Consider the following 14,399-nt stretch of genomic DNA (forward strand, 5'->3'; position numbering starts at 1 on the left):
CTTTAAGTTGATTGACAATTAAATAGAGCAGCAAATGTCAGTATGCTAACGCAGTGAGGAGGTGAACGTGTCAAAGCGCCGTTCTGCCTCTGTGGAGCCTTACAGAGCTGCTGTAGACGTGTCATCGTCCTCATAGAAAAGTCGTCCATTCAAGTCTCAGCCCATCAAGACACGTTTAAACAGATGATTTCATTTCCCACCTTTATACTAAAATAATCCGATACTGAGAGACTTTTCTTAGCACCGAACTGATGAGTCAATAAATGATATCCTGTGTTTATTTCCTAAACTTTGTCTTGTCTTTAACCTCAATGGAAATTATTATGAGGTCAAGAAAAGATGTGACTCATGGCAACGGTTTGTATTCATGCAGCAGCAGATATCGTTGACATGCATCTGAGAGGACCTGTGGGACGACATCATCTCCTTTCCCTCGTTTGTAAAGGCTGAACCGGTACACCTGCTGCTAACAAAGGTTAAGAAGAAGAACTGCATTTAGAGACCGGAGCCAGCTATCGATTTTAGCATCATGGTCGCCACTTAGATAATTCCAAGTCAGTTCGATGAGCAGGACAGACGACTCATTTGGGTGACTTTTGTCTAAACAAACAACAAAGGGCGTCCAAAGGTGCATGAATGACGAACACGAAGCTTATCTGTGCTGCAAATAATTGTTTTTAAGCATATTAGGAATAAACAGTAGGTTTCCAAACCGATACCTGACTAATGAGACCGATTTGTTTACCTGTTTAAGCCCAGCAATCATACGGCAACTTATCCATTCCCCGAGAGGAGATCCTCTAAGGCGAACAACAAACAAAACCTTACAGACTCCCTCGTTTGTTATGACGCATCACATTTTTATTCTGTTGGCCAAACAAAGCAAAGCCACATTACACAGCCTGTGTGTGTGTGTGGAGTGAATCTCTCCTGTACAGGCGCTCGCTGGCCGTCTTCTCGGGTTTAATTACTGCGTGCTTTCCTTGAAGGGAGACGTTGTTTACAGGGAAACGGCATTCAGAGAGACATCCTGCTATTTGATAATTAAAAAGGGTAATAAATGCTCTCATTCAGCGCTGGGTACTTGGCATTCACAGGAGAGACAACTCATATTGTTGCTGTGTTTGTCAGGGGCTGAAGCTGAGGCGAAGGAGAGGTTGGGTGGAAGTAATTAGCCGGGTTAGCATTCTCTGTGTGGTCCCCCCACTGGATGGCCTGTGGACCAACCGAGAGGAGGGACGGGGTGCTCGCGCTTAAAAATGCAATTTTCTTACAACAAGGGAAAGAAATTGGACATATTTCACCAACAAATCACATTTTGTCTTGGAATTGGGGGTGCTTATGCAGGTCAGGTGGAAGGTTTTCTTTTAGTTGCCTCCAGACGCAGAAGGAAATTATTTTGTTGAATACTTAAAATTTGTGATAAATGAGTTAGACACAGACATAAGATCTGAATTTCAACTTTTGAGCATATAATTATTTTTATTTAGTAGCTCTTGAATTGGCTTCTTTAGCTTTTTTAACCACCTAAACCCAGAAAGAGATCTTTTTTTTGAAAATTGTCTAAATTACATCATTTATTGAAACAAGAAACTGTAAAAACATAAGGAATTGTCAGATCCTCAGCTTTCCCACGGCCCTTAAACTACTCATCTGTGTTGTGCTGTTCCATGAAAAAAACTTAAAACTAAATCTGATGCTAAAATTGTGATCTTTCATCAAAATAACTTTATTCTACACGTCTCATTTAAAAATCCCCTCATAACAAACCACTAGCTTTAACTAGATTCTGTAAAAAATGAATATTTCGTGCTTTTCAGTCACCACTGTTTTCCAGTAACGTCTGTGTGCACTTGGAAAATTGTTGTGCTTGTTGCCTCCAGGTTCTTAGAATTTTTGTAAAAATAATTTTTTAAAACTTGTCTGGGTTTTTCCCTATTAGCCGCGGTTGTGCTGCTTTCATAAACTTTATACTGCAAAAATGAGCCCACAGTGAGTAAAAATGTGACTACCCAGGAACTGCTTGGGGTTCAGAGGGTTAATGCTGCCTTCAAAGGAACCTCATGAGCTCATGATTACCACACAGGAAGTCATGGGAACCAAATGGTGGTAGGAAACAGCCACATGGAAGCTACTGGTGGTGACTAGAAACCACCAAGGCTAAACATTTAGCAAGCTAGAGGTGGGGAATGCAAAGACTTAATGAGATCAGAATAATATTAACAATTTGGTCAGATATTCTGAAATTAAGAAGAAAAAATCCATCCACCTTAACCCTCACTAGGGTCATGGGGGGCTGGAGTCTATCCCAGCTGACTCAGGGTGAAGGCAGGTTCACCTGGACAGGTAACCAGTCCATCACAGGGCTACACTTAGAGACAGACAACCAAGCACACTCATATTCACACCTACGGACAATTTAGAATCACCAATTAACCTCAACATGTTTTTGGACTGTGGGAGGAAGCCGGAGAACCCGGAGAGAACCCACGCTGCACGGGGAGAACATGGAGACTCCACGCAGAAAGATCCCGGGTGTCCTCACCGGGATGCGACCTTCTAGCTGTGAGGCAACGGTGCTAACCGCTGATCCACCGTGCAGCCCAAGAAAAACCTTATAAAACTAAAATTACATTCAACCATTTACCATCCACCAAAAATGGACCTTTGTGACTTCTGCAAAATGTGTGCTTTTGAACACCACAAGGGATTAATTTGGATCCGAAACACATTTATAGAGAGAACTGAGGACACCAAAACCTTTAATTCAATCTACTTTAAACTAGACGCTGCACTTCCTTGAGCCCCCAGCGGTACACCTGCCAAATGTGACGTAGATCAGTTGTCAAGATGTGTAAAGAATAAACACAAACACAAAGGCTCCTTCATTATCTGGTGTCGTGTAAATAATCCGTTACAATATAAAACAAAAATATGATCAAATAAAACAGTGCTCATCGTAGGTTTCAGCTTTAAAGCCTGGCAGTGACAACATACATAATGGTGGCAACAGTTTTCACTTGGATTGACTCGTTTCCCAACAAGAAAAACTGCTATTAGATACGCTTGGAAGAAACCCAACACATCCAGGAGTGGCTTCTGCATTTAACACGACACAAAAGGAGCCACGGCGAAAAAGCTCAGGAGATCAAGTTGGGAGGATTGTGTAGTTCGTTATCCGATCGCTCATCGATGAATCTCCCTCTTCAGACTTGAGCAGATGAAATCGCAGATGAGGAATGAAGGCTTGTATCTGATCCTTGACTCCTGCGTGAGAATCTTATCTGAAGCGCCCGAGGAGACAGTCAATCCCGCTAATCTCTCCTCCGTCTTGGCCCGATCCTCTTCACCGTGTAAGCGATCCGCGCCGATCAAGAAGATACGATTCCCAGTTCCCGTCTCCTCGGTCTTTATCTCAGCCTGATGCTTCGAGGGCACGGAGAAGTCTTCTCAGCGTCGCATCTCCTCTAAACCAACAATTTATTGCGCGAAGCTATTCTATTCATTTCTCCGAGCCAGAGGGTGACGAAGGAACAAAAAAAAAACAGCCAAAGAAAGCGGAATAAATGACATAACTGTGACAAATGGCACATAGCCTTGGGCTGAAATAATGACAATGTGCTGCCATATTTCAAATGTAGATTCTCGCTTGAGGAAAGGGAAGAAAATATAGATCAGTGGGCATTATGTAAAGGCTCTTTTACATGAACTTGTATTTGTTTTGAAGCCCCTAAGCAGAGTTTTTTTTGCGGAAAACCTTGGTATTTATGAATTATGAATTCACATAAGCTTAACATCAACCCCTACGCCTGCTGGGAGAAGCATAATAATACAATTATTAGTCAATAATGTATCCTATCAGACCGTTTTTTTGCCCATCTGAGAGTTAATATAACCAGATCAGGATTGGAAATACAACTCTCTGTAGAGGAGGCTGTGTGCTGCGAGTCTTCACATACCAACTCCAAGATCCTGCAGATTATAAATACCACTTCCTACACTCGAATCGGAGTTCTATCTTTGAGCCTGTTGGGGCTGGTACGCGGTCTCGGAGGAAGCGATGCCTCAGACGTGAGGACGAGAGAGAGAGAGAGTGTAAAAGAACATTTTTTTTAATTGAGGAACCAAACCTCCAAGAGCGTCTCCGTTTCGGAGTTGGAACATGCAATTTCATGCCATGTTGTTTTTCGAAAGTTGTGAATCACACTCTGAAGATTGTTGCCAGATTGAGACGGACAAATGTTTGCTGTGTGATTTTTTTATTTTTTTACTTCTTGGAGCTAAGTTTCATGTTTTCATTTTGACATCCTGTATTCTGGTAAAGACTCGACAAATGAGGGCCGATGATGGTGTACGTTTAAAAGTGAAACAACGGATAGGGTCAGATAAAGGATTAAAGCTTTTTTCTTTTTTCTGCTCTAACTCAATGTGTCTGCCTGATAGCGGAGAGTGTTTATTCAATTAAAATTGAATGTGGGAGCTGGAGCGTGAAATGGAACATGGGTCTGAAGAGCCTCGGCAGCTCGGTCACAGTCGGAGATAGAGGCCATCTTCAGCGCTCAGCAGAACGTGTCTTTAAAAATATATCTTTTCAGCCCAATGCTGGATGATGGCAGAGCTCTGAGGAGGTTGGCCTGCAGGATGGTTTGTAGCCGTTTATGGGTTTGTTGATGAAACGCATGGATTCAGTGGAGGTTTTTGGGAAAACCAATAATCAAGACAGTTAAAGTTTGTTGATGTAAGGATGGAGATAAACTGTAAGTAAAGTGTTGTCATAATACAGCGGTAACATTTTGAACTAATATGTGAGCTGAAAACATCACTAGTTGCTTCCTTACAACAAGACAATCATTTTTTGTCCCATTATATGTTTCCTGAAATCCAGCAAGTGAGGTGTTACATATCTAAAAGTGCACTAATTTGCATTTATTTCCAGATTTTGGATCCATTCAGTTTCATTTTGGTGACATATTAGAGCTAAAGGTTCTTGGACATCTCTTGTTATCACCTCATAAATTAAAAAAATATTGTAGACAGCCAGAAAAAATAAATCTATTTTCACCATGTTTATAGGAATAAAATATTCTATAAATCAGGCTGATGAATAACCTTTGGAAAAACCTTACGAGATAGAAATAAAACAGGAACGTTTATTGTAAGTAAGTGCTGCTGCCTTTAAAGACAAACATTGCAATGGGAATCCACAGACACCTAACGAAGTCCTAAATGTGTATTTTGGATGTTTCCTTTCCAGGAAGCTGACAGACGATAAAGAAGCAAAATCACAAAACTGACCCGTGAATGAAAAGATGTTTTGGCTGTAGGACAGCCAGAGCCATGTGAGACTAAAGAGTCCAGTGGACCACGAACACCTCAGGCAGAACACATACTCTCTACCTCCAAAACAACTGAGGAAAAGATTGCACCTCTGCTTCTAACATATTTTTCTCTTTTGAGAATCACCAGAGCCCTAAACTACAACAGTCTGTAGGTTGAAGCAGAGCCGGCCTGGTGTCTATTTTCAATCCCTGACCCCTGCAGCAGGCTTTCCAAGTTACCTCAGACATTCCTTTCCATTGTCACATCTTCCAACTCTTCCCGGAGGTTTCCGAGGTCTTGAATCCCCCACAGGAACTGCAATTCTGTCATCTTTTCCTCTTACAGATTCCTCTATATTAGACTCGAAAGGTAGATTTGGAGCGCGGAGTAGCTCTTCATCGGATTTAAAGAAATCTAACACCGCTGGTCTTTTTCCAATTTGGTTACCGACACATGGAGGTCTGCGGGAGGCGGCCTAATCAGACACCTCAGCGGTCTCCTTTCAGCCCAGTCAAAGAGCGATTCTCCTTTTTAAGCTTGACATCTAGAATCCTCTGGGAGCCCCTATGCATGAGCCAAACCCCCGGGTATCGCTTGTTTGTATCTGCAATGTCATTCTTTTGGCTCACAAATACGGGAGAGGCAGGAACATAAATGGAGTGGTAAATCATCGCATCAGGGCCGGTTATCTTCCTCTTTTCAGTAACCGGCATCCAGCAAAGGCTTTTCTGCTGCGCGCCTGCAGCTCACCTTGACTCCCGGTTTAAAGCTCGGTGAAAGAAGCAACATAAATAAGCTGAAGGCGACAATATTCAACAGCGAAGCGAGGTGGACCCTGCCACCGTTGCCTGAGCGACATGAAAGAATGTAAACAGTGCAGCTGGCTGGTGCTGCGGTGGTGAAATATGAAGTAAAAATCAACACCGAGCCCGAAGGTAACGACAGCAGAACCCCCAGTTAACCCCTCTCAAGGTGCCGTAAATCCAGACTTTATCGTCGACTAAACTCTGATCGGGTTGTTGAACTCGTACTCTGCTTTACCCTCGTTCGTGAGCAACACCTCAAGATAGTCCTCTGAGGAGTGCTGTTTGGTCTAGATGCACAAAGCGTGGCGGTTCAAGGGCTAAACATTGTTGAACGTGAAAAACTTCACCCACGCTGAGTTTGAATGTTTACACCTGATGTCTAACGTTCAGGTTAAACATCAAGGAGGTATACTGGGAGTTAATCTTTCAACGTCTCCACCGGCACTGTGAGGAAAAAGAACTTCAGTCTCTCGATCTTGTGAGATTTTCAGCAGGAAAACTCTAATTGAGCAAATGGGGTAGTGTTCACACAGGCATGGTTTGCAATTTGAAATAAAACTAAGTGACACTGTGATGGAAGTTTTCATTTTATGTGCTTATCTGCTCCTTGAACACACACTTGCGCCCACAGCTTCCCCTCTGTTCATACCGCTGCAGCCACCCTCACCTAACCACAAAACCTATCCAAACCAGATCAACTGTCAGACACCCCACATCTAGTTCCTGCTCTTGGTGAAGCAAACAGTCTCTACGTCTGGTCTGTTTCCTCTGTGCCTGGTACGCTGCTTATGTACAGGTATAAATATATCTTCTTTTCTTCCGTTTCGAAAGCTGCTCTGATCCATTCTCCGGTGTGATTCTGCATCTGCTCTCAAACTTCTAACAAATACTGAAAGACAAATCTTCATTCATCAGTTTTCCATCTCACCAAGTTAATTTCCACCACAGACCTCCATATGATCGCGGAACCACGTACCAAACTTCAACCATCTTCTTCCACCTATCCAGACTTTGGCTGAGCAGGCAATTCCAAACCTCCCAAGCAACATTTTTCCACCCTCCTGAGGGATCACAGACGTTCCCAGGTCAGATGAGATATGCAATCTCTACAGTGAGTTCTGAGTCTGCCCTGGAAAACCTTCCGAAGAGGCATCCTCATCAGATACACGAACCACCTCGTGAATTAGAAGTGACTTGATTTAGCAAAAAAACATCCCGTTGCTGTTTTTACCCAGAGTATCTACAATTTGGTAATCAAACAGTGCCTGAAGACACTGTCCTACCCCCGACAGTCACTTCCTGTCTCCATCACCCTTTTGTTATTAATGTCTCCTAGACCCCTTGATCCCATCACCTCTTTGTTGTCTGTCAGATCCCTTGTTCTCTTACCTTTTGTCACTGATTAGCACCTACATGCAAACCAATCACTGGTCACTACTGTATTTACAAACTGTCCCCTTCCTACCCTTTGACTATCTGTAAAAAACGTTGTACTCAGCCAATGTTCTGGGTCGGCTTGCCTTCACAGACTTGCACTCTGTGTTGGTAAGCCGACCATATGCCAGAATACTGATTAAACAGCCCTCTACAGCAACTTCGGATGAGGACTATGAGTGAATTTCTTTGTCAGCATCTATGTCGAACTCCCTCTGGGGTGTGTAAACCCTTCATCGTATCTCTAAAGCTGAGCCCAACCACCCTACAGACCAAAGCTGATTTGTTGGAACGTAGATCGACTGGTAACTCGAGAACTTTGCCTTCCAGCTCAGCTCCCTCTGCACCACGACAGTCCGGCACAACGCCAGCACTGCTGATGATGCTGCACCAATCCGTCTGTCCATCCATTTAGCGGTCACTCCTTAACAAGATCCCGAGATACTTAAAGTTGTTTGTTTGGGGGGATGGATTGTTGATTTCTGGCCAAAACAATCCAGAGCACAGTCTGCAAACACCAGCTAGCAGCTTTTAAACAGCTAAATTGCTGAGAATGTCTGGTTTTCACGATCTGTCTGCAATAAATGAATCAGTTTGAAGCAACAGACGGACGTGGTGAACTATTTTTGCAGTGTTGATGTAAATGGTAAATGGTCTGCACTTATAGAGCGCTTTTCTACCTTAGCGGCACTCAAAGCGCTTTATAATGTTTTCTCATTCACCCATTCACACACCAATGGCGACAGAGCTGCCATGCAAGGTGCTAGCCTGCCACTGGGAGCAACTTTGGGTTCAGTGCCTTGCCCAAGGACACTTCGACTGTGGAGGGGCACCAACCATGCGATTGGAGGAAAACCGCTCAACCACCTGAGCCCCAGCCGCCCCAGTGTTGATGTACCTTCACTTAGTACATTTCTTTGGGAATAGCTTTAGTGCAGCTTCATTTAATGTGGCGTACTCTTTCCAAGTAGCTCGTCCAACACTGCGGACAGCCTTCTATTTTGTATAATTAAACGGTGTGGAAATATGCATGTTTGTAATTATGTAGTAGGCCAACGTCCAAACTGTGTTTGAGCTCCGGCCAGACGCTCAGCGACTGACCCAGACACTGACCCGGTCCGCCGGGTGATCGCTCGCTGCCAAAACCTCTCACAACACCCATCTCCAAACAATACAGTTATTATTAGTGCGGCGAAACACTTCAAATGTCACATCAGTCCCATTACATCATAGGTGAAGCATCCCGGCTGGCCAGCTTCCAGCTTCACCAGCCCCGTTTGAAAGTCTTTCACTTTGAAAGCGCTTTTCTTTAATTGACGTTCTCAGTGTGTGTGTTTCTGTGGGACTGAGCGTTCATAAAGACATCATAAGCATATATTCCAGACCGTAGCTAATCAAGATCTCAACAGGAGCAGAGGAAAAAAAAGCACCTGCAGACAATGCGTCTAACTTCCTTCCTTTTTCTCTCTTATGCTGCGAGCTAACTCGCCTCTAAGCGCTCTCGGAGCCGGGCTAAAAGGCATTTGTGTGGGCCAAAGGGCAGTGAGGCCTTCATTGTCAATGTTTTCAATACCGATTTCAATCCTGACTCTGCCAATCAGACGGGCCTGCACTGCTCCTTGTTCTTCCCAATCAAAGGCCTTTGTCTCCTGGGCTCATGGTTGATTAGGTGGGGGGAGACTGGGAACTGTGCACGGCACACTGGGCTCTTTGTCCTGCTCAAGAATTAGACTCCTTAACAGTCTATAGCTGTGTGCAATGAACTCACTCATGCACACACACTCACACGCATAAGATGCTAACATAAAGGCCACCATGTCCAATTATGTGTTTGCACGAGTTCACACATCCCAGAGGAGCGCACCGACAAGCCTTTAGATGAGCTATATGTTAATGATTTCTCTCCTCTCGCTAATATGACTTTGAGGAATGAATGTGGCTGAGCGCTTGCCAAGATTAATGGGAGACGGTCGCAACATCAATCCAGGAATAGCAAAAAAAATAAAGATGCATCCATCTCTATGTGTTATAGTAACACAAGCTTAACACGTGCGTATGTTGGTGGAATCAAAAAGGCCGACGTGTTTATGGTTCGCGCTGGCTGGTTAATGCATGTCAGCTAATCCCCAGCGGAGAAATATAGCGGCTCAACTAATCTTCCAACATCACGGAGTTCTTACATGTTTCCAGTTTAAATTATTTATACAGAGCATCTATCAGAGCCTGGCAGCTACTCTCCATTAAAATCTGGGATCCCTCATCACCAGCGTTAAGATGTCCTCGCTCGCCACAGAACAGCGCCGCTCCGGGTGCGCTGTGGGCTCCCTCGGCAGAGTGTTTATTACCGAGGCCATGTTGAGTCACCGAGCTGAGTGGCTCGCATACCACCACATTAATCTCCATTAACACAGATGGAGACTTAATCCCTGCTCTTCGACAGCGAGTCCGCCCCGGGTCCCCGCCTCTGCGCAGGCAACATCACGGGATAAGCGCCGGTCACAAACCACCGAAGACGCACAGCCGAGGTTTACCAACATAAAGAGCAGCAGGATCTATTGTTTCATTGCTGGTGATTAAATGATGTTTTCCAATATGTTGTATTGGCTGTAGCTCAGGTGGTGGAGCGGGTTCCTCGAGGAATACACTGAACCTTAAACACAACTTGCACGGCAACTTGTTTGAATCAGTGCTGCGCTACATGGAAAATAAATAAAATCACAATCTGTTGCTTGTCTGTAATGTGAAAAAATACAGGAATTCGAGCCAGACTACTTAATTTATAAAGAATTAATCAAACTAATGACTTTACTGCTTCATGTAGTGGCAACAACTGCCAACGGACTGTCTGATTTTGGTCGACATCATCACTTCTGCAGCTGAATTATTGCCGTACGACTACCCAAGGCTGCATCATTATGGCCAAAACAATCATCTTGAACAACACTGAGATCACCTTTTGCACAATTATTTATTGATTTTTAGCAACGATATCATTTAATTGCATGCTGCATTCGTGCTTATGTACAAATCTGCATCAAAACAAGACTTAAAATATACTTCATTTGAAACATCTGCATTAATAAAACTGCATCCAAAACGCCTCAGTTGCACAACATCTGCTCATCAATAGAAACTAGAATTTACCTTTTTTGCCTTAACTTCTATTGTGTTCTTTTAATTGTGGGAAGCCAAAGTTGTGATGGAGATTAATATTCCACTAGTTGTGTAACCTGACTGCAGACTCCAATCAAATCTTCCTTTTCTGCGTTTCTCCTCTTCCTCCCTTATTTTGGGATGTACATGAGTAACGACTAATTATTTTTTGTTATAGTACCGTTAAAGCATTACAATGTTTGATACCAGAGCTGTTTTTTTACGGGTTTTTTGGAGCAACTCAAGTCTAAATTGGATGCCCAGAAGTCTAAAGTCAATCTACACAAGTTTCACGAGTCCCAACTCAAGTTTTAAGTCCGCCTACACGAGTCTTGGGTCAGTTTGCACAACTCTCAAGACACGTCAGTAGTTGTTAGAAGACAAGTCAAAGGAAGTCAAGTCTCCGTGGTTTCAATTAGAGCTGAAAACCAAAGCAAGTCCTGGTTGACTGAGTTCTCAACCAATCAGAGTTGAGTTAGAGAGAAAAATCTGCACATTATCTCTAGATCGACTAATCCAGCCTCAGTGCACTCGGTGCCCTCTGCCTGGAAGCCCTATCAGTCTAATCGAACTATAATTGAACATAAAAGCTACTATTTCAGCACATTAAATCATTTTAACTTCATTCCCGTCGTAATATAATTTTTCACTTCTGATGAGAGACGAGGCTTCACATGTGGGTGTAGCTGCTGCTGCTGACTGGAACTACTGCTGATGTAGCTGGATGCAGGTAATAAAATGACCACAAGACCAGATATATCGAATTATATCCGATCTTAGTGCTCCCACACAAAGCCGCAAGCGCCGAAACACGAAACTTGGCAGAACTGTTGAACACTGGAAAGTTTGTCTGGATGTTTTCAGACGGTCTTGAGCTTTTTATACTCGAATTTTTGGGTCGATTCATTCCTTCAAAATGCAGCCACAACAACGAGAGTCAGACCTCGTAGCCTCCGTTACGTCGGGTGGGTTTAAAGTCGTGAAAACGTCTTTAAAACAGTCTGCTCCATCAGAAATAACGGATCGATCCTGGAAGGCTATCGAGGCAGCGCTTGTTTTTTTGTTGTGAAAGTTTCACCCGCGATTATCCAACCAATTGGCCAGATGAGAGCGAATCGACCGAACAATCAACCGGCAGACTGCAGCTCCAAGTCAATTACCTTTGACTATTAAATTGACACGGCGCTCGCTGCTGTCAGTGCGGCGTTAACGCTCTCTACGTAGCTGCAGTCCTTTCATGGTGAAGGCCGGCTTTATGCACTAAAACCCTCACGTTTAGATTTTTGTGACACACTAAAGTAAAAACCTCAAGAACTGTCTAATGACCTCACAGCGCTATAGATTGTCAAGGCTAATCAGAGGTCTTTCACTAACGGCGCTGACAGGTAATTAACTTTAACATTACTTTGAAACCGAGAGAAAAGAAAATGCTATTCTTTTTTTCTCTATAAGTTTGACTGAAGGGAGAAAAATGCCTCGTCACTCCAGTGAAATGTGCACGTCTGTGTGAAGGAAGCAGGTAAAAATACAGAAAAAAAACCATCATGTACCGAGCTAAAGCGAGCACAAGTCTTTGTTTTGTGCTGAGACCACAGAGGTCGGGAGAAGGTGGAGCAGCGAGTGCTGTGTGTTGAGAGGCTGTCAATTTGTGTGTAGCGGTAAAACGCTATAAAAAGACCATAAAAAACATTTAAAGGCGTGCTAAATTGAGTCCTCTGGGGCTTTTCCTCTCCTCTCTCTCTCTCTCTGTGTGTCTGTAAATACATCACAAGCAGCGTCTCTGAAACCAGAGTTGTTTTGTTTTCCTGCTGGATGGGTCACTTTGTTTTAGTTCATTATGTGAGGAGGTTTCTGTTCCACCTACCAGACTGTCCACGCCGCCCAGCGTGTGATTGGCGTTGTACAGGGAGTAGGTCAGCTGGTAGACGCCGTCATTGGTCTCGCTGTTGCCGTAGAAACCGACACCCACTGCGACGCTGCGGAGAGAAGAAGAAGCATGATGGAGGGCAGGTGAGCCGTTTGTTAAGTTAATGAGAGGAGGTGGCGGACACTGAGGGACCCCCACCGTCAATAAAACAACATAAACTGCAGCCGGGAATCTACGCAGCACAAAACAGCACCTGCACAACAGTTTTATGAATATTTCATCCGGCTTTTTGGGGCATTATCATAAAGCAGTATCATCAATTTCTCCATCAGCGCAGACTTTTGGAGAAACACAAAAGTAATGAGGCACTTTGGGACCGTTTTTAAAAGCCTTGTTTTGTCCGTTCAGGAGCTAATTGTCGAGACAAACATGAAGCCAAACCATTGGAGTTACGGAGCGTCGTCCCGCAGGAGCACCTTCAGGAGAGATCAAATCGGATTCCTGTGTTTGCTTTGAAAGCTACAGACGGATATCTGGGATGTGAGTGTGCAGGAAGCCTACTGTTCAGGCAAAATAAATGTAAAGAGAACTGAAGAGAAAAAAAAAAGCTGTTTGTATTTAAAGTTAATTTATGTAAACAAGAGCATTTGAACCAGAAATTATACAATACATAACTCTGGACTGGGTGTGCATAGTTTAAAAAAAACACTTCTGCATATTCAGCCATCCAAAGATTTAATTTGTTCAGCTGGAGCATCGACAAGAAAAGGGAAGAAAAAAAAAAAACAACAACCACCACCACCACAGTGAAGCCACACTTTTAACTCGTCTGTCTGAGCTGCACTTCTTCCTTAAGTGCTGTCATATTGTGCTGCCACACAATGCAACCTGAAAGCAGCTGTTGTCGGCATCAAATCCAAAAGCGCAGCCGACACAAGGTCTCGCGACGGACTCTGAAGGTCCTGGATGAGAGTCTCCTCGTGAAGACGTGCATCAGAAACCGAAGGTCGCGAGAGACGCCGGAGTTTTCTGCAGCATTTTGTTTTGTAAGAGTCTCTTGAGCTAAAACCTTTATGGAGTATTTTATCTACGCACATTTAGTGAATAGACGATCTAACAGGGATGCAGCCGTGAATTGAAGTTATTTCTCTTGATTAGCTGGTTAATTGGTTGGTTAATCAGGTGCAAAATGAAATCCTCAAATGTCTTGTTTGGTCCACAACCTAAAAACATCCAGAAATATTCACTTTTAAGAAGCTTTAAACACTAAAATGTGACTTTTTCTCCCTCAAAAGTCGCTCAAACTGATTAAGCCACAATCAAAACAGCTGCAGATTAATTTAATAGATGATAACTCATTGATTACTCTGAGCTAACGGGGTTTAGCACATCTGCTTCCTGAAGGAAACCAAACACTCAACCAGTGCAACCACACACAGCAGCCGCTTTCAAAGCTTCTTATCTGAGATTCTGCGAGTGCTGCCAGATCGTCAGCGTCGGTACAAAACAGGGAACAGGTTCTTCTTCACTAAAAAAAAAGACACAACTGTCCCATCACAAAATGAGTTTCAGCAAACGAAGGTCAGGTCAGCACCGAAGGGAAGGTGAGCAGGAGTCAGCCTAATTGAGATTCACCCTGAGTTCCCAATCGCACACTTTTTTCTTTTTTACATTCAGGACGGACTGCAGCTGCCCTTGCAAACTTTGTATTGTTGCAGCAGACGTCCTCTTAGCGCCGGGCCTTAAACGGGCTTGGATCATAACCAGGAGACGGACATTAACTGTCGTCTGTGCTCTCGTCAAGCTTCTTCATACGAGTG

The 14,399-nt window shown here is 43.7% G+C and overlaps 1 protein-coding gene across 1 annotated transcript in view; it reads right to left on the bottom strand.

Annotated features, from left to right (window-relative positions):
* Positions 1–14,399, bottom strand: part of LOC103352808 (protein tweety homolog 2-like) — an 88,289-nt gene that overhangs the window by 37,698 nt on the left and 36,192 nt on the right. The window contains exon 3 of the mRNA XM_008275469.1: positions 12,577–12,688. Within this exon, the coding sequence (XP_008273691.1) occupies positions 12,577–12,688 (112 nt within the window). The remainder of the gene's footprint in view (positions 1–12,576; positions 12,689–14,399) is intronic.

This window comes from Stegastes partitus, unplaced genomic scaffold (genome assembly GCF_000690725.1).
Source record: "Stegastes partitus isolate 25-593 unplaced genomic scaffold, Stegastes_partitus-1.0.2 Scaffold52, whole genome shotgun sequence".
In the NCBI taxonomy this organism is placed as follows: Eukaryota; Metazoa; Chordata; class Actinopteri; family Pomacentridae; genus Stegastes; species Stegastes partitus.